This window comes from Colletotrichum chrysophilum (genome assembly GCF_026319265.1).
Source record: "Colletotrichum chrysophilum strain AFK26 chromosome Unknown scaffold_116, whole genome shotgun sequence".
Classification (NCBI taxonomy): domain Eukaryota; kingdom Fungi; phylum Ascomycota; class Sordariomycetes; order Glomerellales; family Glomerellaceae; genus Colletotrichum; species Colletotrichum chrysophilum.
Window position 1 is genome coordinate 111,823 of NW_026517403.1, and position 22,113 is coordinate 133,935.

The window sequence follows — 22,113 nt, forward strand, 5'->3', positions numbered from 1 at the left end:
CGCTGTTAGAAAGTAGAAACGGGTTGCTGAAAGAAGTATGCTGGTATCACGCACCCCTCGAATACTTCCTGGATTGTCTTGCCTACCCAGAAGCCCCGGGCAGCGATACCATCGCTGAAGCGATGTCGAATGCCGAGCCCACTGCACTTTAGGCCTTTGGATTGGCATTTCTCGCATTCCGGCTCCGTACGATCGCAGCTTATCCTACGTTTTGAGCACTCAAAGCAGCCTGTGGTCGAAGTAAAGCCTGGGATTAGTTCAAATCTGGGGATAGGGGTGTACCCGGGGGTGGAGTTCAATCGGACCTCTTGTCTTGGGCCGGTACGGACGGGGCTTCCGGGGCATGATTTCGCAGGTAAATGCCTAAAGCGCCCCGTGTAAAATACCATGATGCACTGGAGACGAGCAGGCAGAGAATAGAAGCTTAAATGAGACCAAAATGTGCTCTGTTGACGGCTGTTATCTTCGACGTGACTAGTGTCGCCGCGATCGGTGCCCCGCCACCGAGTGGATAGATAATCAACACTATGCCAGATTCGAAAGGTTAAATGAGACCACCGGTTTACCGGCCGTCCGGATGACCTGCCGGCAGATTTACCCCGCATCGGTCCACTACCCGGCCCTGGATGGACGATAAGACCTAAGAAGCTATTTTGCTGGAGACCTTTGCATGAAAATGATTCGTCGAAATGGAAGCAATGAACTCTCAGGCAACAAGCATTCAAAGAACATTCAGTATGAGTTCGCAGTTCATGAGTATCATGAACAGATCACGAGCCTGATTTCTGAAATTACGATGAATCAGGATAACAGTCTTCAAGTTCTAGAGCTCGAAACATTGACGAGGGGAAGTCTTCCTCACAGTCAACGCAAGCTATCTAATCTTTCTTCATCAAATGATATGAGGCGCCATTGCATGTGAGGTACCCAAAGTTTACTGCCCCTTCGCTGAAAGTCAAGCCAACCGAGTCTTTAGTACGTGTCAAGTTCTCAGGAAGGTGTTGCTGAGGCTAAGTAGCGGGCATCTTCGACCCTGGAGTGTCTGTAGCCAATTCTACTCGGTCCTTGTGGCAGTCGGCGCCACACTTGCTGGCCGACCATCCATCGCTGTGGCCGGTATCAGTAGTGGACATGGCAATCTTCGGCTCAAGTATAACATGTATCACCTCCCGCGTATTGCGAAAGGCTTATGGCCTTAACATCACTCTCATCGAAGCTCGGCCCGAACTCTATTGCTTCTGACAGGTTGATATCACCCATCGAGACTTCAGAGTTATGAAACTCTGCCTTTTCGACTCTTCACTGAGTGTTTTGGATGGCCACGTTGACCCTATTTCCATATTTCCAGCCTCTATTCAAGCAAGGGTCTTTCCGCTTCAATGCATCAGTCTTAAGGCTCTTCCAGATTTATTGCTTTGAAATCTCGATTTGTTTCCATACGTTCTGTTCTCTTGGTTCTCATTCACTCATCAAGGTCAAAGAATCATCATGCACAAAGATGCTATCATGACCAACGCAGCGATTCTTTCAAACTGCACTTCTAAATGATTTTGGAGGGTTCGCTCGAGAGGTCTCGTCTCAGTGTCCTCGCCTTCCATATGCTGCCGAGACAGTACCTGCCTGGCTGTGACGAGAGCCTCAGCCCATGCGGGTCCATTGCAATCTCGGGGAAGGTGCTGCTCATGTCAAAGGCAGGTGTCGATGGCACTGGCCTTCCTTTCCTGCCCCTCGACGCGTTCCAGTTCTTTCCAGACCTCGAATTTTCCGTTTGAAACTTTCTTCCTTCCTTCAACATCCGTGGTTGTGAAGCCACTTTCCTGGGAATCGGGGAAATTCGAGCACCAAGACGTCGACTCCGACGTCTCTTGCCTTGCTTTCAGCCACGGTGTCTGCAGCCTGACTACCAGAGTTGACACGCAATTTACTCGCCCAGAACATTCTGGCAGTTGCTGCGGCTGTCTCGTGTCGAAAAAGCAACAAAACATTCCCTCAAGATCCTTCCTCGCATTCACAAAAATGGATTTCTCGTCGCCTCCCAGCACCGGCGATCCTTCCAGGGAGAGCATCGCGCAATGCCCAACCAGCGACTTGCAGCTTCCTCACATTGGCACTTGTTCCCAGCAGCAGATTCCGGGCTTAGGACTTATCCAGCACGAGCCGCAGATCATCCACTATGACCATGCTCAGCGCACCTTCCGACGCGAAGGTGATCCTGGTAGGATCCCTCTTGCACTCCTCCGGCTCGCCACGACTGTCCTTTTTGTTGGTGTTACTGTGATGCTGACTTTGAGCACAGAGACAGACTATGTCTTCCACAACTCGAGCGTCCACCGAGACGAGAAGTCCGACGTTGAGATTACGCAGATCAAGGGCCGCGAGCCCAACCCGAACGAAGCGTCCGCCTCGTACTGCGACGTTGCCGCGAAGGATCCCCGCAAGCGGGTTCTGTTCGATTTCATGTCTCGAACTCCCAGCTCTGCCGCTTTCGACAAGTACGAGGAAAAGCTGCTGAAGCGTCCCTGCCATGCCTTTGATGACTCTACCGGTCACATCGGAGAAGTTCATCACACAGGAAGTCAGTTGGAAGCTGTCAATGCCGGTGGCGCGTACCCCCGTCGACCTTTCCAGGGAACGGACTTCAACCTTTCCGAACAAGCTGCGCAGTCTGATGAAGCCCAGACCGTCTCTAGACCCCACGTCCAGGCCACTCAAGCTCAGGTCACTCAGCTTACTGGAATTGCTGATCGAATCGCCACCGTCATCGAACTCCTGCGTCACTCTGACGACCAGCTGTCGGATGCCTACGACCGCATGAGTGAGGCCGACCTCGCCATCGAGGAGCTTCGCACTGGCATGCAACGATCTTGGGAGAAGATCCAGTCCCAAGCATCCGACCCTCGCGATCGTGAGGCGTCGAAGGCTTCCGGCACTCCCACTCCAGCCAGCAGTGACAGCTTTGCCGATATTGAAGCCAAGCTGAAGGACATTACCCGCCAGAAGCGCTTGATCGAGATGGAGATTACTGGCCGCGAGTCCAAAAGACAAAGAATTGAGGAAGCATTTGCTGCCTTCGTCCCGCCCCAAGGCCTTCCTGGCCTGGAGAGATTGGAGGAGACGGCCGATGAATACGTTCCAGCTCACTCGGGTTTGTAAGATGGTAGACAAGGTGAAATATCGCGGCGTTTGAAGAGAATTTGAGGAGGATTTGGTTGCGGGAATGGCTCGGTTTGGTCAATGTACAGTACTCTCGGTTTCTCACGGTGTCCCTTTGCACAGTAAATTCTAGTCAGATAGACTCTGAACAACTGCAACCCGCCAGTGCCATGTCCCCATCCCACAACACCCAGGCTCAAATCAGAGAATCCCAACTTTGATGTGAAAGTCATACCCGATACGTGCGCGCAAGTGTGCAGCAAGCCAAAGCCACGAGTCTGTGGAAGCTGTTACCTTTGACTTTGGGTCAATTGAGGGCATCATGAGTGTATCTGCGATTTTCAGGCTGATGCATCCTAGTGGGTTCATCCTTTCACCAGTATTCAATAACATCGCCAACCCCCACCCTTTATTGAGCCAAGCAAACAAAGATCTTCCTTCGGGACGGGAGACGTCTCGATGGCAGCAGTGATGAAGCTAACAGATCCTGCCTCTTGCTCGTTTTGTTTTGATTCTTGGAAGGAGCTGTTTCTTCTCACCATCGGTTGCTGCTTCTCCATCTTAACCCCATCCAACCCGGGTCCCTCACTTCGACGGATCGCCTGGGAGCCCGGAAGTCGGGACTTCGACGTCGATTCCGCACCACGCTCATCTTTCGCTCGTTTACCAACTCCTTCTTTCTCGTCAGTCGGACCTGCTTCTTTTTGGCTTGGATTTCCTTCGTTTGCCAGGGACCGCCTCGTTCCACGCCGCCGTCACAGCCCGAATATTCCTCAGTGAAAACAGCGACTGAACCACTAGGACTATCAAATCCAGCACCAAATTCAGCACTGCAGCAAAGATGGCAGAAGATTCCGCTCTGTACCAGGTGAATTCTTTCGAGAATGCCTCGGAGCTTCTTGGGGACACCAGCATCGCTGCTTCTGCCGAGATGAGACGTGCCCAACATGACGACTCATCCGGAAATCACGATTCCAACGAGTGAGGTGCCACACAAAATGTTAATGAGACGATCAGCTGACGAGCAACATGCGCAGATCTGATAATTATCTTATCCCCACTGAAGGTGATAGCATTTCATTGAGCGAAGAGGGTGGGTTGGGCACAGCCGAAATACAAGGCATCCTGGACAGGAACAACGTTCATTATGACGAAGCCTGCACTACTGAAATGGAGAACCCCGGATTTTTCGCTGAGGAGCAGACTTTTGGCTTGAGAGAAGATGAACCCTTCTACCTTCAGGACGAGGACGTTGACCTTGACCACGTTGACCACGACAGACAGCATGCAGTCGAGCCCCTCCATCTGGACCTCGAAGGCTCTGACTGCTCCGATCTGGGAGTTGCAGAGGACAAGTTGGTACAACAGCGCTACTGGCAATTCGAAGAAGCCATATTTCAGCTGCAAGGACCCAGAGAGCGCTTGACGGGTGACACTATTGAGCTGATGCAAGAGCTCATCGCGGATTCTGCTCTTGATCGTTCTGAAGCTGCCAATAACGCTCTACTCATGCACCCCCTATGGCTAAAGATTGATGACGACTTGCCTTCCAGACTTCCCAGGGCCGCTTTCAAGGCGAGGCGCGTCTTCGCTGTCATGCACCACGACAATCCCCTGCACTGGACCCTTGGTGAGATCGACCTCGCTGCGCACACTTTCAGACACTACGACCCGATGGGCGATGCGGAGATGATCTACAAAATTTGCCAACATGTCCTGCCTTGGCTGGAGGATTTGACCGGCGATGCTTTCATGATGGAGGACCTGGTAAGTCTTGACTCCAACTCGTGTCCTTTGGCATTGTTGCTCTTGGCTGACCGGCACCTCCCAGACCGGCCCCCGTCAACCTGATGCCACCAGCTGCGGTGTCTACGTCCTTGATGCCTTGAGCTACCTGATCGAAGAAAACCCTCTCCCGGAAGAGGCCGATATGATGCACCTCCGGCAGAAGCTGCTGCAGCTGGCTACTGAAAGATTCGATGAAGATTTCCCCGGCGAGACAGTTAACTCTCACGAAGACCAGTTGAACGATCCAGCTGTTTCGATCACTTATGTTGAATTACTTTCCGATGATGACGGCAGAGAAGACCAGGGAGCATCTCTAGATCTGGTATGGGATGCCCCGACTCGGCCGTTGAAGAGAGTCATCGACGAGACGGACGCCAGCGACATGCACAGAGACGACAATCATTGCACTTGCTCACAGTGCATAAAGCGAGCCAGAATTGATGGATGATCATGAGCTTTAAGCAAAGAGTGCATATACGAGGCTTGAGCCATGGTTGATATGCTGCATGAGCTTGCTTGCTACAGGAGGGACAACGGTTGAGAGTATGCTCCGATGATACGGAATGAGGATATCCGGGACTAGCGCACAGCCACTACATGTATGGATGCATTGGTGAAGACAGCTGTTTTGCAGACATCAGGTTCGGGAAAGCTGTGCGAGGAACAGCGGCAACGGTTAAGTTGTCCCGCATGTTTGGATGGTGTGGTATGATGCTGGTCTACTTGCAGGATAAAAGGGATGATGTACGTATTTTATTGGCTCCATTGGCCTTTTCTTGGTATCTGAATGGCGATATCGCCATGCGTACTATTATTCTTTAACTTGTGGTGTACTCCGCCGACTAATGCCCTTATTTTTGAAGTGGTTGCTCGCCGTGTTTTCGGCCGTCGTGTCCAAATCGCTATTGTCACTTGTGCTGCATTCATCTTCGCAATTGCTTCGGACGGATGAAGACGATGAAGTGGCACTTGAATGTTGTTCAGAGAATTGGACCGAGTACCGTGTATTACTAGGCTGTTCTGGTACTGCCAGAAATCTTGGTTTCAACTTTTGCAAAGCTATGAGCCAGTCAGTCTGTCGCCTGTACTTCAGAAACCAACGCTGCATACCTCTAAAGTCCGAATTTGGTCCATAATACCGAGGTTCCATCACCGGCAGTTTTCTTACGTATATGGGAGGGCCTAGATACACTTTGCGGTGACCTCTTGTTTGCGGCATTAGGACGTGAGGCTGCCTTTTGAACGAGTGTTTATGGTAAGTCGGTACTCGTCCTGGAGCTGATTGGGTTGTGTTTAACTTGTCTGGAGCCATGAGAGCCAAGGTTGAAAGATTATCGAAGTCTTGAACCGACGAGACACCGAAGCAAGACGGACCACTCCGGTTTAAATCATTTCTGCATACTGCGACACGCTGTTTTGATGGAAAGAACTTATGTCTCCCAGCTCAGGATTACCAACCGAACAGCCCTATCAGATGACTACCCAACCCCAGTCAACCCCCATGTTTTAGTAGTTCGTCGGAAGGCGAGCGCAACCTCTCAGCCACCGAAATAGGCAAGACATGTCGTGGATCGCTGTCCAGTCGGGTCATCACCCCCGGTCACTCCAGGCGAAGGATTCTCCGTGCTGATGTCAGCATCGTCGATGTGCCGAGGGACCTGCTTCCCTTATGCTAAAAGAGTGCGGGAAAAGGCTCTTTTGTGCTGACCCAGACCGATCCAGGGCGCGAGACCCATGTCAGATCCCGCCTTGGCCTGCCGTCAGCGAACCCGTCAAAGGAAGCCTAGGATCTGGTGGAGGCGAAGGTTTTCTGGGATTCGAGAGTGCGAAGCATCGTTCGTCGCTTACGGCGCACCAGGCTGTGCCATGCGGCGGCAGCCGGATTACTCTTTCATGCCCAATCATGTTTGAGGAATGAGTGACCAAAGTGCAAGACATGGTTTCATCACTCTATCACTGCCTAGAATTTGATAGAACTTTACTGAAAGCGGAGCTCTTGGTTCTGATTTCGGTGAAGGGTGGTCATCTTGTCCTTCGCAGGAACGCCTTTCGGGATATAGTGTCTCGAATTCCAGCGCAGAATTGAATGCATAGAGGTTGGGTGGGCGGGAATCAGTCACTAATACGGCTCTTCTATAGCCTGTTGATTCCCATCTCCGAATTCTTCCTCATTTAGTCTATGGGATTCATCACCACGGTCCATCGCTGCCTCAGTTTGGCGACAGAAATCCAGTTACGAACAGACGCAGCGATGCTTTTCTGCAAGCAAGGTTGGAGATATCTTTAGAAAGATTGCATTAGGCTCTTTGACCCCGGGCGAGTGTTTTCAAATGATAGTAGCTTAGAAACACCATGGCCGTCCACATGAATGGTTACACTGAATCGTGCTAGTACTTCGTTTAGTCACAATCTTGCAATTGATTTATGGATCCAAACGGATATATCTCAAATTGCATGTGAGTCATTCTCTCTTCCAGGGTTGCTCCCTTTAAGACTACTTGATAGTAATGCCGGGCAGGAAGTCCCTTCGTCTCCAAATGTCCGGTAGCCCAAGCTACAAAACAAATGTATGACGAACAGAAAGCGTCAAAGTTGCTGTGATTTTCCATGCTAATGACTGAGCAAAAGCATATAGTAGAGTAATAGGCAGACTGATTTGCAAGCCAGGGCAATTTCGGAGAATACTAAAGCATGAATCTCCTTCACGCGGATGAGGGTCTGCACAATTGAATGGGTTGTACCGAAGCAAAAGCGCGTCAAAAGCAATGCGTTGTCCAGGGTGCTATCTTGAAAGGTGTTTTTTCTTGTGAATACTGAGGATGCGATGTCACCCGTTGACTCCAGAGAGATGTTTCTTCCGGGTAACCATCACCCCTTGCTCTGAAAATAATCCTCGCAAACGGTTTTCCGCTGCTGCATTGACACAACAATTTGTTGTCGCCAATGTTTGGTCCCCAAAGCCCCGCAAGCATTGCAAGATCCCGGCTTGATGCTGACATTCAACGTGGGACTGCCACGTTGGTTGCTGCATGCGCATGCACAATCATGTCACATATGTCCCATTTTGGAAAATGCATGAATGGTGGGCACCAACAAGTCTTATCACGTTTTCATCGGCCATAAATCGGATGGCAGTCACGGAGATGCATTAATGCTGATAGACCGGCAGGATTGGGTGGGTGTTCTATACCAGTATGTAGAAGGCATGTAATCCGGTAGATGAATGAAGGGCAGTCAACATATATAAGTAGCGCCATCTACCAAACAGACACCTTCAACAATATCAGACCATCTCTGACAAAGTGAACTTCAGACAGTCATTCGCGGTCTGCTCTTCAGCTATTGCAATGGAGACATCTCCGGTACACCGCTCCGCTCACCTCAGGATGACGGCCACCGAAGTGCGGCGTCTTATCGATGCAGATGAAGAAACATTGGAAAGATATGTCAGCTCGCTTCTTGAGAGATACCAAGAACGCGATAGAGATATCAAAGCTTGGGCACATATCGAGCCAGACAGGGCCCTTCGACAAGCTCGACTGCTTGACCGGATCCCACGGGAACAAAGAGGGCCACTACATGGATTCGTCATTGGCGTCAAAGACGCCATTCTAACAGAGGGTAAGATCCATTCTTGCTCATGATAGGAGACTTCGGGTTTAAATACTCCGCACGCAGATTTCCCCACCCGCCATGGGTCACCGATCCATGCCAACGATGCCCCCCTCTGCGATGCAGCGTCAGTCGCTGTATTGAGACGGAACGGGGCGCTGATTCTAGGCAAGTGACCAAGTGATAAGGGTCCCTTCAACCGAACAAGCGCTGACGATGCCCACAGGAAAAACAACCACCACGGAATTCACAGCAACCTTTGAGGGACCAGGCACAAGAAACCCACACGACACTTCGAGGACACCCGGCGGCTCCTCCTCCGGCTCAGCCGCCGCGGTTGCAGATATGCAAGTCCCGATTGCTCTTTGCACTCAGACGGTTGGAAGCACTATCAGACCAGCATCATTCACAGGAGTCTTCGCCTTCAAGCCAACATGGAACGCCATTTCACCCGAAGGCCAAAAGATGTCGTCATTAACGCTGGATACTTTTGCCGTCATGGCGCGCAGCATTGCTGACCTTCAACAAGTAAGCAAAGTGCTTGGGCTTCGTGATGATGAGCCACCTCGGCAAATATCATTGAATAAGGCAACTTTTGCTTTCGTGAAGTCGCCAATATGGCCAAGTGCCGGGCCCGGTACCGTTGCGGCTCTGCAACAAGCCGCCAATATCCTCATAAAGGCCGGCGCGCATATTGTTGAAGTCACGTTACCTCATGAGTTTGACGACATAATCTCTCTGCAGAACGGGATACTGGAGGCCGAAATTGGTGTAGCTTTCCACAGAGAATATAGCACCTCGCGAGACCAGATCAGCGAATATCTCGCAAGTATTGCACAGACTGCTCACACAGGGTCGAAGAAAGCATACTTGAGAGCTCTGGACAAAATTGCGGCGCTGAGACCAAAGATGGACGAGATCGCTGACCGGTACACGGCGATTGTCACACCCAGTGCCATAGACGTGGCGCCTAAAGGGACGGGGACCGGTAGCTCAGACTTCAACGCCATGTGGACGGTAAGTCTACCTGTATCTCGTCGAAGTTGTCGTCCTCATTAACATGTACAGGCCCTTCATATGCCCGTCATCAATGTTCCCGGATTTAAGGGTGAGGATGACATGCCTGTGGGGCTATCCCTCGTCACATCGAGGTTTCGTGACGAGCATCTACTCCAAGTTGCGCGGCAAGTAGGTGGTCTCTTCGCCGCCAAAGGAGGAGATATCTGAGGTTTCCGTTTTGCGTGTCGATTGGTTGCGTAGCCTCCGTGGCAGTAGCAGGTGGGACCATAGCTCGTAGCAAAGTGCAAAAGTTTGGTATTGGAAGTGATCATCAATTGACCGAGAAGAATTGTCATGCATACACAACCGTGCGAGAATTCGCAGATATATAGTCTACTGACTTTGAAAGGATGTATGAATTACCTCGTGCCCTTTCTGCCCAATATTCTCAATTAATTCGCGCCTTGTATGATGAAGATAAGTTTTGTAGGTGAAGCTCTGCAGATAATAATGAGGCTCCTATCTCAGATTTCCTGAAGACAATTTAAGTTTACGCAGTAGAACCTTGCGTTATGAACTCGGCCTCTTGAACCGATCGCGGCCAGGAAATCGGGTTTCTGACACGGCCCGAGACACACCAAACCTTCCCCGAGAGGAACCCAGCTCGTTGCCGAGATTCCGGGTCAATTGAAATGCTCAGAGTGAATATTTACTTAAGCACAGCATAACTCTGTTTCCTGAGACTGAAGCTCTCGAGATTACTTTGAAGCTTCCCTCTCTCGCCGTGGCCTTCACTTGTACAGTAAGACAAAATGCCGGCTGCTGATCTTACCAATCGTGCCGTTTGGCTCTCTTCCTTCTCGAAACCCCTCTCCGTCGTGGATCTCCCTGTGCCAAATGCGGACGTAGGAACCGCGGTGGTCAAGATTCTAGCCACTGGCGTTGCTCCCTATACCCACCTGATCCATTCAGGCAAACTTCCTGCTCTCAACCTGACGCCACCGCTCGTCCCAAATCCATCCGGCATAGGACGCATTCACGACGTTGGACCGGATGCCGTTCGTCTCAAAAAGGGTGATCTCGTATTCGTCGACGGCTTGATCAGGGCTAGAGACGACGCGAATGTCGCCCTCATGCCCGGTCATATGACTGGAGGTCATTTAAACGCCCAGAAGCTCATGAGAGGGGTTTGGCGAGACGGTTCCTGGCAACAATATCAAAAGGTTCCGCTGGAGACCTGCTTTCTACTTGATGAGAAGCGTCTCTGCGGCGACTTGGGCTACAACGCAGCTGTCCTCCACACCATTGCGCACTATACCGTGGCTGCCGGCGCTTTATTAGAAGCCGCTCGAGTCAAGACTGCTGAGGTCGTCGTTGTCGGACCTTCTGGTGGTTCATTTGGTGGTTCAGCGGTCGAGATCGCTCTCGCTGTTGGTGCTGAGGTGATCGCGTTGGGCCGGAGTGAAGGTAAATTGGCAGCGATGCGGGAAAAGCTTGCAAACCCTCGCCTGAAAACCGTCGTCATGACTGGAGACGACCAAGTTGACGCCGCAGCCATACTGATGGCAACGCCAAACAACAGGGGCGCCGATGTCTTCAACGATTGGACTCCAGGGGAGCTGGCAACGCCGCTATACCTCTCAGCTGCGGTCTTGGCCATGAAGCAGAGTGGAAGGATCGTATTGAGTGGAGGAGCGGGAGACAAATGCCGCCTTCCATACGGGCTTCTTATCTTGAAAAACATCCAACTGATCGGCAAATGGATGTATGAGCGTCAGACGCTTGATCAGGTCATCAATATGATTACTCAGGAGCAGTTGAGAATTGGCCAGGAAAGTGGAACAGAAATCACGACTTTCGGTTTAGATGGCCACGAGGATGCCGTGGAGCATGCACGCAAAAATGGGGGTTGGAGATCTTACACCGTCATTGAGCCTAACCATGACTGACCGAGTCGGCGTAATAAATCGAAGACGGTTTTCCTCGTTTCCTACGATGAGTGTCTATACCGAATACATTATTCAAGATCGGCTATGATTCGAGTTATTTTGTGCGCAAGTAAAGACGGATGACAGGCTCGGTGCATCGGTTCCTATTCAGGCTAGCCGTGATACCTTCCACAGCGACACCGGCAACGGCCCGAGCCTGCGTCAGTGATTGCTTGTGAGGAACAACCTGGACACGCTATCAAAACCGAACAAACCCTTGGGTCTCGGCGTGAGTAGTTGATTCGTTACAGGCTGTCTAGCCCTGCATCCGCAGTAGCCGTGAGATGAGGAGCTGAAGGTGCATTGGAGGCGTAGGCTCGGCGCACTGCCCACCAAAACTCAATTCGCTCCGTTTGCTTGCGCCATCATGCATCTTTCATCACCCGCATTTTGGGCATGGCGCAAGAGTTTTGGGGGTCCTCTGCAAGACGTCCGCGGGCGCACATCCGGCGGGATACTACTGGCGTTCCAAATCCAAGCGGCGCTGGGGGCTGCGTCTTGCATTACTATGCTGGGCATCTTGCAGCGCTATTGTCACTGTAGCCAGCTTGGCTGCCGTCGCCAAGAAAATGCCGGCAACTTTGCGGCCTCTTCATCGTCCTCTTTCACACCAGTCTCCGAATTGGGAGAATGCCATGCACATGGCACGTCAGCAAACCGCAGCAACCCGCAGCATCGAGACTTTACTGACAGTATGAGATCTTGCGATGATTGAGCGCCATCGTGCGATTCGACTCCTCTGAGGACCCGTTGGGTAGCGCTGCGTCCGTTTGCGAAGCTGGGCTTTGGGCTATGGAGCCGGCCGCTCGAAATGTCATTCAAGTGATGTCTTTGGTCTGAGTCACAATGCCCAAGTTGCCAAGAGCTGGTATCTCGCCTGCATCACTTCTCACATTCATGCCAGAGTTCACAAGACGTCCCCTTCCGGCTTCCAACTCGCAGCCCCCTGCCGGCCGACACCGAAGGTGGGTTCGGCACCGTCTAGTCACGGACTGCTCCGCCGATGGTTCACCGTTGATGTTGCATCAAGCAGTACACATTGGTCAACTCATTTTCAATTCTCTACACGTGATCATCTACAGCAAGAAACCCGCCTCTCGTAGCTACACATCGCAAATATTCATTGGAAACAGATCCAGAATCTAGTCACATCCCACATCGTTCACATCTCCAAAAATCGCAACGTTTGAGAAGTCTATAACTTCATCTCCAAACGTAATCAACGACAGGTTGATCTGGGTTGCACCTTCAGCTGGGACAGAGACTGGACCTACAACTGCAGTGTCAGTCTCGTCTGTGTTTGCTGTACAGTTGACTGTGCCATCGTTGACGTTTCCAAAGATCGATATGCCGGAGATGTCGATGACTTCGTCGGCGAAGGTGACAAATGATATGGAAATAGAGCTGATATCAATGCTCGGTATTCCAAGGTTGATCGGCCCAATTAAAGAGAGTGAGGGTGACTGTCGGGTGGTTACCGAACTGGTCACGGCCAGAGAAGCCAGTAGTGCTGATGAAGCCTTGCGAAGCTGGAGCGAATGCATGTTGGGATACTGATGTTTCGTAATACCCCGTAGTGTTCTGAGAAATAGAAGTTCTGGATTCCTTGAAATCTTTGCGAAATGCGAGACAACTGAGACTCCAGAACAAAATAATGTCCCGGCTTTATACCTTTTCGAAGCCGTGCTCGTTGAACTGAGGGCTGAGGTGAAGTAGCGTCGTCAGCGTGTGATGAAGCTACTAAGCCCAGACTTTCTCCTCGTGATGCATGGTAAGTCTGGGAGACTAATCCCATTGTACCAGAGCCGTGTTTGAGTCGTGCTCCTGCCAAGAGTCAATGCAACGGAGGAACTGCCTCCTGTGTTCGATTTTACTCCAAGGGTCGTGATGGCTACGCCGCTTATGGAAGTTGAGTCAACATTGTCACCATCAGATACTCAATTATACTTCACTTATGCATCGCCAGAGAGGTTACTGTCATGATCCCTTGTATGGCCGAAGTCTCGTGATGTTTTGACCGATCCTTGGCCGGAAACCTGCAACGAGGACAGATTGAGGCCCTGATAATGTCCCAGTCAAGCCAAGTAGTAACAGCTCCCAAGCTCCATGAGCCAGCACATAATGAGGCATGTGCATTACTTTATGCAACGCTTGCATGCATTTTGGAATAAGGCTGGACCTGGTGAACCGTGGGTGTCGTGATCTTCCGCCTGCCAGCAGCCATAAGACTAACTAATCAGGAGCAAGTGATGCAGCATTGGTGGGGTTGTCCGCCCCTCATGTTGTATAACCATCGCCATCTTGTCTCTCCCATGTGTGAACACAGCACAGCTTGGTTCATGTTTTAGAGGGACTAACAAACCCTGGGCCTTGGATCCAAACGCTACACTGAACTGAACTTGTGGCAATCTCATTTCTTTTCTTTTTTCCCTTTTCCTGAGACGGCTTTTCAGGTTCATAACTTGAAAGTGTTCTCAATTACCATCCTACAGTTGCCTGTTGGCTGTTGTTGGCCCATCGCCTATCTGCAAGTTTGCAAACATGTATGCAAGCACCCGATGGACGAGCATCTTTCCCTCATTCAGTTCTTGGAGATCGGACTCAACAAATTCGACGGCCAGACTGACGTACAATCTGCAAAATCCGTCATGCAACTGTCTATGCAGCAGCCTAGTCGGTGTAGCGGGTGACAGAGATTAAACTCTGCGATCCTCCGCTCTGGGACGCCTTCTCAACCTCTCCTAGGTACACTTCCGACCTCAATTGCCCGTTTCTGTCACCAAACAAACTTTCCCAAGTATTGTTGCGTGTTTTCAACCACTTCAATCAACTACAAACTCATTTTTCCATGATCCATCATCATGCTTCCACCCTCTGTCCATAGTCAGTATGTCCGGTACAAGGAGAACACCACCTCCTTTGTCAACTGGCTTTTCGGACAGGCCAAGAAGGTCATGAAAGCCGGATCCCTTCCTTCCCAGTCCGCAGACCTATCCTCCCAGCATCTGCTCCCGATGGCCCAAGCCTGCAAGAAGGCTTCCATCATTATGCCTGCCATGCAGCGCTCTTTCCTCGAACGAGCAGTCAGCCTTCGTCGCAAAGTCGGAGCACACTACGTTGCGGGTGGCTCGGCGGCTACCTCTGACGCCGACGACAGCCATCGATTCTTCACTGACTGTCTTCAACGCATTCTCGACCTCTTTCCGGCACCTACGCCTGTCGCTCGTCCCGCTACCGACTCGGCGCCCATCCCTGATATGGACGAAAGCTTCATCAACCAGTTCAGCGTTCTCGATGTCGAAGGACACGATGACATTCATCCCGAATCACTTGTCAATGAGCCTGCCGATGAGTGCCCCTCGCCTCCTCCGACACAGAGGCCTGCTGCTCGCGTGAGCAACCAGCTGCTCGACCTAGTCGACGATCCCCGAATCGAACTCTGGTGCTTGCTGATTGAAATTCGTGACATCCGGCGCTACGTCAAGAGCATCTGGTCGGAATATGTCGCTGGCAAGGTCGATCTCGTCACCGCCAGCCTCGTCACGGAAGCAGCCTTCGAGTCCATGGAGATCATGAACGAGAATTTCTGCCAGCAGCACAGCCACCTCAACGGTCTGCGCCAGATGATCGGTTGCATCACCAGTGGCTGGAAGTCGAAATGGCCCCCACACCTTGTCGACATCCGCTTGCTGAGAGAGGGGTTCTTCGTTGAGGCCAAGGACTCCAATGGCAGGCGCTACATGCTTCGCCTCGACAACACCCCATTCATCGACGAGGTGATGGACTTGATGCTCGCTCCGGAGTACAACATGCTTCTTGAATTGGCCAGAGACGACACCAGCCACCCCTGTAGTAAGCGGCGGTCTGCGTGTGACCTCGACTACCAACGCCTCCGACGGCTGGAGGCGGGTTCGATGTGCCATGAACAGTTCGGACACGTGTGGCGAGCGGATCGCTTGATGCGGTCCCTGGGGCATGGACAGCGCGAAAAGCGCATCCATCTGAACGTGGCAGCCATGGTCAATGTCTACTTGGATCTGATGCGCATGCCCGGGCTGCTCAAGATGGTCGAAGAGGACTACGACCGCTTCGCAAAGAGGTACCCCCAAGACTACTACGGCATCGACACGGGAGACTCTGAGTACCAAATGTGGAACAAGCGCAACCTCGTCAAGTTCTTGGCCTGGATGGACCCGGATAACAACTTCGAGGGCAAGGAATACTTCAAGATCAACCCCATGTTTGCCGGCCTCACCGTCTTCTTCTGCTGGGAACGAACACTCAACGCATTGGTACAGACCGTGACCAACGGCTGGGCTTTGATGCCGATGGCCCACGCCTACAACTACGGACGCGTGGTGGGCACCAAGGTAGGGAAGTGGGATGACATGGAGACCATCATTACAATGCAGGGACAGGAGATCTTCACGTCTCAGCGGCCTACCGATGGCCCGCAGTGCGAGACCCGGTACTGGCTGGCGATGGGCGGGAAGCCTGGCCACATCACCCAGCTGAGGAAGCAGAAGGCATTCATTTATGACGAGATGAAGGCTCTATCGTTTCCTCGTCCGATCGCCAGTTGCAAGGAGCTCCGAGATGGCAATCCCATCGAGAACGATCGTATGATACGATTCCTCGCCCGGAGGAACAAACTCGGCTACCGACGAGAGCTCCATCCGACTCCTATCCTGTTCGGCGTCTTTGTCAACAACGATCTCGCCCTCAAGCGCTTCACGATCAACGACGGCATTCTCCCTCCCAAGGTTGAAAAGCACGTCAAGAGCTGCCTCGAAGATCTCGGAAAGCCGGCGCAGCAGAAGCTATCGGTCCCGCAGTTCCTCGATGGCCTGCTGGCAGTCGCCTGGTGCGAGATTCCCAACATCTTTTTCAACTACTTTGACTTCAACAGGTCTTGCCTCGACGCCCACGTCGCGCTCCACTATAAGGTGACGGATGACATTCCTCACAAATACGACGACCTCGACAAGATCGATTTATTCTACAACGACGCCCTTCGCGAGTCGATGGTGAAGATGGCTGCCGAAAGCGGCGACGTGCATCACCCTACGCATTTCGCTGAGGACTGGAGGAAGTTTTGCAGGCTAGTCCGCTCTTTGTTCGCCTCGCACGCTCAACGCATGGCTGACTTGCATTACACAGGGAGATGAGAATATTCCCCCGAACGGAGTACGGCTGGGAGGAGAAGTACAAGGCTGCTATCAAGGGCCGCATGAGTGACTGGTTCAAATGATGGTTTCATCGGCGTACCCGGCATGTGCCGTGGACCACGAACATTTGAGATGGATTGCATGTGCTAGAATGTTGCTGAATGACTGGAAGCAATGGTAGAATGTCCCATTGATGTCTTGGAAGAACCCTCTCTCTCGCACTTTCCCGGCGCTCCGACAAGGCATGCATTGAGTACGTTCATGGACCCGAAGGACTTCTAATAGGAATACAACAGCCAAAGGAATGGAGAACTCAGACGTCTCGACAAGGGTTGACGTCCTGCTCATGGGAGATATAATGTTGTGCTTGCCAGAACCCCTCATGTGAGTATTTGCCATTGATCTTTGGCCATCCGCCGGGCGGGATCGAAAAGGCCCTGGCATAGGCCATCCGTGTCATCGTCGAGCACTCAGCGCCGCTGGCCTCCCAGAGACGTCCGCCAATGTTCAAACCTTTCAGTTTATCATCCACTTTGCCCCATTTATTAGGTCGCGACCATTCGGTGTCGTACTTCTCGCGCATGACATCAAGGGCTTCCGTCCAGGTGCCGAAGGACATGTGTGGCTTGTGTAACTCCGTAATCCACAGGGGTCTGTTGCCGAGTAAGCCCTTGAGCTTCCTGGAGTCCATGCAAACGCTGTTCAAAGTGGTTTTGCGTAGGTGCGGCCAGGGCCTAGCTTTCCAAAGGGATTGAAGATAATATCTCACGGGGTCGTCCACGTTCTCTTCCCGCAACGACTCGAAGCTCAGGTCGAGCTCGCGAAGGTTATTCGACGATAGGAGACAGTCGAGGAACTCATCCAGGCTGTCTAGTTCTTCGGGTTCTCTTGGGGGGTAATTCCCTGTCATGGGCGTCCTGTTAAATGGGTCGTGTGAGATGTGGAATTTGAGAAACTCCACGTTTCGCATAGCCCGCTGGAAGCTCTCCCTGGCATCGGGTGTGACGCTGAACCCGGTGAGCGTATTAGGTGCGGTGACATTGATTTCGAGATGCTTGAGCTGGATGTTGCGACTTCCTATCGTCGATAAGAGGCTTACTAACATCGACAGACACCGATTCTGCGATCCGCCCGAGGGGAGGTTCCTCGCATTATCCCAGTTGCTCCCCCGCGTGAAGAGATCAAAGAGCGGCTCGCCAGTGAATTTGTTGCGTGTGTCACGGTATTTGAGGACCCAAGGCTGGTCATGGGAGTGATCCGAGAAGGTCAGGGTCTCGACGTTGGGCATCCGGGCGATGGTGTCTGCAACTAATCGGACAAAGTTGTCTCCCTCATTGTAGATGCCATCCAGGACGCGAAATTCCTCAGCTAACTTGTTGCGATAGGCGTTCCAGCAGTGAAAGAGAAACGTGTGTTGTGAGAACCTGGCATACCAATCGCCTCCCGGCACCCGAGCATTGAAACCCTCATCGCGATCGAGGCTGTGGAAATGTCTGACGCCGTTCATGAACTCGTGATAAGCTTGTTCTTCTGCTGGCAAGCCGCCGCACCATTGACTTCTCCCAGTCGCCTCATCGGTGATCATAAAACGTTGTACCATGATATAAAGAACGTGGTCGACGAAGTGCGCGGGATTCTCTGCAATGAAGGCATCTTGGTAAGGGGCGGCGATACGAATGGTCTTGATGCCCCTCCCTAGACTCGGGTGACGAGAGATGTAAACAAGTTTGGTAAGAGATTCGTCCGTCAGACGCACAGTGAGGAAGGAAAAAAGTAGCGGGGCAATCATGCCCGCAAGAGATCGACAAGTAAGGCGTAGAGACTTCATCAGGTTCAGCTCTTCCTTGTTTCGGAGGTACTCTGGCGGGCAATATCCCTTCTGGACGATGGTCTGATTTTCCTCGGGAGCGAGAATACGTGCGAGAATGTCGTGCGGCATGTCGCCGAGGTTTAGAGGTCGCATATGCTTCCGAGACCGAGTCCGAACGATTCCCCGGATGTGCTTACAGCGTTGGAGCAGCCGTTTGGCGAGGTCGACGTGGAACCTGGCTTGGTACTCCTCGGCATTCAGAGAGTAAGGTTTGGGATCGAAGGGGCGGGTGGGTTCCTCCTCTTCGTCAAAATCGGCCTCGTGATGCGCTTCATGTTCGTGCTCAGGCTGAAACGCGCCATTGGCGTTGTGATGCGACTCCTGGCCATCCGCAGCCTCGACCGCATTATCGACGTTGGGCTGACCTAGGCCGTCAACGTCGTCGTCCTCATCACTGGAAATGGGCTGGCCCAGGCCGTCAACATCGTTGAAATCGTCGTCGTCGTCGTCGTCGTCGTCGTCTTGTGAATCGTACCAGTCGTGGGCAGCCCTCATTTCATCCTCAAAATCCGAGAGGCCCTCCTCGTAGGAGTAGGCATGCTGCTCTTGCGGAGGGACGACAACGGTCTCAATGAATTGCGAGCCGACGTAGAAACCCTTGACGGGCCAATCATCTTGTATGTGGCGCAAGGCTTCGTCAATGTCGTGTAGGTTCTGGTCGAGGGTGGCGACATCGGCCGTGTCGAGGTGCTCGAGAGGGCGACGGCAGCATGTCCGTCTGAATGCGCTGGCGCTGACTGAAACAGGTTGCTGAGCGATTGGTTCCACGGGTGCGAGACGCTGCTAGAAAAGATCGAAAGTGACCACAACAATCAGCAATTCCGAAACGAGACGGCAAGCGCCGGAAGAAAAAAACCGTTGTTGAAGCGCTTCTCCGTTTGATGCCGTGAGGCAACCAAAGGACGGTACAATTGTGAGCCCCAAAGAACCGGCGCCGCATCCTTCCATCTTACGTGATCGGGAACTGCTGCGGGAAAAAAAGGTTTCACCCGTGATCCATCCGCCTGCAAACGCACGCGATTCTGCGAGACGCAGGCGACATGATCCAACCCAGGCTCAGCTTTGCCGGGCGGCTCTTGCGCCGGCACCTATATGACGCCAAATTCGCATTGAGACGATCGAATACGCCAGCTTTTCAGTCAGCTTTGTCGGTATCCACGCCGCTTGCCAATTCGCGACCGTCGTCTTGCTGCAGCAAATCCAAGGAAGCGTCTCCGCCACCACCTCCGCCCCCGTCGGTTCTCTCACTAGACTTCTGGTCTGCCAGCCCAACATGGCGTCGCGCTGGTGTCAATACCTTTCGGTGTCTCGTGGGCTGCACTCTCGGTGATTTCTCCGCCATGTGGTACCTCCAGGCCTTTCATCCGGAGATGGCGATGGAGGCCGTCATGGGCATTTCGAGTAGGTCTCGCATCGTCGCCGAGAGGCATCAAAGGCATACCGACTGATCTGGCGCAGTGGCGAGCGGTCTGTCAACGTCGCTGCTCCTTGAGACTGTCCTCCTCAAATTTGGAAAAGACAGGTTGTCGTGGCCTATCGCGGCCAAGACTGCAGCTGGCATGAGCATGATATCCATGATCACGATGGAGTTGGCCGAGAACGCCGTGGATTACCACCTCACGGGGGGCATCGTGCAGCTGGATGACCCGGCTTTTTGGGGTGCTGCGGCCGTCTCTGTGGCTGCTGGTTTCCTCACACCTCTGCCCTATAATTACCACAGGCTGAGGAAGTTTGGCAAGGCATGCCACTGAGGATGGTGGTTCTCCGTTGGTTCCGAATTAATATTGTACGATATCTACGCTGGCATTAAAAGATCAACGATGCGGGTGTGGCGTTTCCCTCCTGCTCTCTCGCCGCACGGAATTGCTCGATGTATTTCTGCAGGCGATGGATGTATCCAGATTCTTCATGCACCTAAAGCAGCTTCTTGTTAGCACTTTGCAACACCTTGCAGATGTTCTCGTTGCTTGAGGCATCTCACATTGCGGTTGAAGGCATTCATGTACGTCGTGTCCGCGCCGTTGAGCAGCAGAATCTTGATGACGGGGAGCGGGTCACCGTTATGAAAATCCACCGCAGCGCTAAAGGGATTCATCGTGAGACGATGAACTTCAACGTCTTCGTGGACCAGCGCGGGGTTCCTGTCGATCATGAGCTGCACCAGGTCTGCATTCCCGCTTCCGAGGGCCGCCGCCCAGCTCATGTCGACCCGAGCGCCGTGGTCCAATAAAAGCCGTGTGCATTCCAACGAGCCGCTGTGCGAAGCCATGAAAAGAGGCGTCAGATGTTCCAAGGGGACATCTTCCTCGCTCGGATACTGTAGCGGAGTCGCGTTGATGTCGGCCCCGTTCTTGACCAAGTGCTCGACAATGTCGTAGAGGCCCGAGTATGCTGCCAGGTGCAGGATGGGGTACTCGCCGTAGAAGTAGCCGGTCCCGATGCCGCCTTTCCAGTGGAAATACAGGTAGCTGAGATCGGAGGCAGTCGGTGGTGGGTGGTATTTCATCTCGTCCGGCTTGCAGAAAGGTGCTGCCCGCTTCATCATTCGGAGGGCGTGCGCCTCTCCCTCGGGGCTGGGCTCGTCTTTCATGGGGTCGTCGTAGTGAACCGCGGGCCAGAGAAGGCGAGATATCCAGGGCAAGCCGTGAGACTGGAAGTGCCGCTGGTAGTATGCGCTCAGCGAGTATTCAGTGTACTGGCGACCGAGACGAGCCATGGACAGGAGGTCGACATGATTATCGATCTGGTCGATGATGGCGTCGATTATTTCTGGGGGAAACCAAGGCCGCCGCTCCGCTGTGGTCGTATGCGGCGTTTCATCTGGGACGTGACGGGGTGCGACCTGCTCAGAAGTCATCTCGTGGTCACAACACCTGGAGTAGTGATGCTCGTCAATGAAGCAAGTGCGAAGATGCTGCCGATTTTTGGTGAGGGATGTAGGGAGTCGATGCGCCAGCGACTCGTGTCTGACTTGCTGCATACCACAGATGAGGTAATCCTACGCCGCCACATCACGAGGTTTGGGAGGATGATGCTTGGGACTCATCGTGTCTTTTGTGGATAATTTCAATGAGGCAGCGACTATTTGCAGATGATAGAACACTTTGGGAAATCAATCAGAAGGATGAGAAAAGTCTTCTTCGATAACAGGGCATGATTTCCTCTTGCAGCATGTTGCATTTCCTGGACGGCCTGTTAAGGCCTGGCTCCCATCGCAGGCCGTCACTCAAGCGACACAATTCACTTCACAAACGAGCCACTTCAATAGACTTGGGAAAGAAAGATTTATTCTATTTTATTTTAATTTTAAAAAGAATGTTGCGCTCGTATTAATCGTCAGCCGAGTCACATACAGCTGAGTCGGAGGTGAGTTCAAGAAGGGTCTGAATTTGAGCATGTTCGCTCACTGAGGTGGTGGAAACCCACTACTGTGATAGGAACCATAACTGAGCACTAAACCAGACACTCGCAAGCGAAACCAAACTGTCTTTCCGAAAGGGTGATATTTCCAATCTTCATCGCTATTTCCTTTTTT

The 22,113-nt window shown here is 52.4% G+C and overlaps 7 protein-coding genes across 7 annotated transcripts; 5 read left to right on the top strand and 2 right to left on the bottom strand.

The window, feature by feature from the left end:
* Positions 1-2,016: 2,016 nt before the first annotated feature.
* COL26b_010635 (uncharacterized protein) lies at positions 2,017-3,153 on the top strand (the record flags this gene model as incomplete). The annotated part of the gene is made up of 1 exon (XM_053183328.1): positions 2,017-3,153. One exon carries the CDS (start codon positions 2,017-2,019, stop codon positions 3,151-3,153), a length of 1,137 nt encoding a protein of 378 aa, XP_053032748.1.
* An 841-nt stretch (positions 3,154-3,994) lies between these two features.
* COL26b_010636 (uncharacterized protein) lies at positions 3,995-5,389 on the top strand (the record flags this gene model as incomplete). Its single annotated transcript, XM_053183329.1, has 3 exons — positions 3,995-4,134; positions 4,191-4,920; positions 4,985-5,389. The coding sequence occupies 3 exons, from the start codon at positions 3,995-3,997 to the stop codon at positions 5,387-5,389; spliced, it is 1,275 nt and encodes a 424-aa protein (XP_053032749.1).
* A 4,073-nt stretch (positions 5,390-9,462) lies between these two features.
* COL26b_010637 (uncharacterized protein) lies at positions 9,463-9,780 on the top strand (the record flags this gene model as incomplete). Its single annotated transcript, XM_053183330.1, has 2 exons — positions 9,463-9,570; positions 9,622-9,780. The coding sequence occupies 2 exons, from the start codon at positions 9,463-9,465 to the stop codon at positions 9,778-9,780; spliced, it is 267 nt and encodes an 88-aa protein (XP_053032750.1).
* Positions 9,781-10,364: 584 nt separating this feature from the next.
* On the top strand, positions 10,365-11,501 carry COL26b_010638 (uncharacterized protein; the record flags this gene model as incomplete). The annotated part of the gene is given in 2 exon segments (XM_053183331.1): positions 10,365-11,019; positions 11,032-11,501. The coding sequence occupies 2 exon segments, from the start codon at positions 10,365-10,367 to the stop codon at positions 11,499-11,501; spliced, it is 1,125 nt and encodes a 374-aa protein (XP_053032751.1).
* Positions 11,502-14,401: 2,900 nt separating this feature from the next.
* Positions 14,402-16,791, top strand: COL26b_010639 (uncharacterized protein; the record flags this gene model as incomplete). Its single annotated transcript, XM_053183332.1, has 2 exons — positions 14,402-16,656; positions 16,701-16,791. 2 exons carry the CDS (start codon positions 14,402-14,404, stop codon positions 16,789-16,791), a joined length of 2,346 nt encoding a protein of 781 aa, XP_053032752.1.
* A 230-nt stretch (positions 16,792-17,021) lies between these two features.
* COL26b_010640 (uncharacterized protein) lies at positions 17,022-19,526 on the bottom strand (the record flags this gene model as incomplete). Its single annotated transcript, XM_053183333.1, has 2 exons — positions 17,022-19,361; positions 19,488-19,526. The coding sequence occupies 2 exons, from the start codon at positions 19,524-19,526 to the stop codon at positions 17,022-17,024; spliced, it is 2,379 nt and encodes a 792-aa protein (XP_053032753.1).
* Positions 19,527-20,508: 982 nt separating this feature from the next.
* COL26b_010641 (uncharacterized protein) lies at positions 20,509-21,435 on the bottom strand (the record flags this gene model as incomplete). The annotated part of the gene is made up of 1 exon (XM_053183334.1): positions 20,509-21,435. One exon carries the CDS (start codon positions 21,433-21,435, stop codon positions 20,509-20,511), a length of 927 nt encoding a protein of 308 aa, XP_053032754.1.
* Positions 21,436-22,113: the final 678 nt, after the last annotated feature.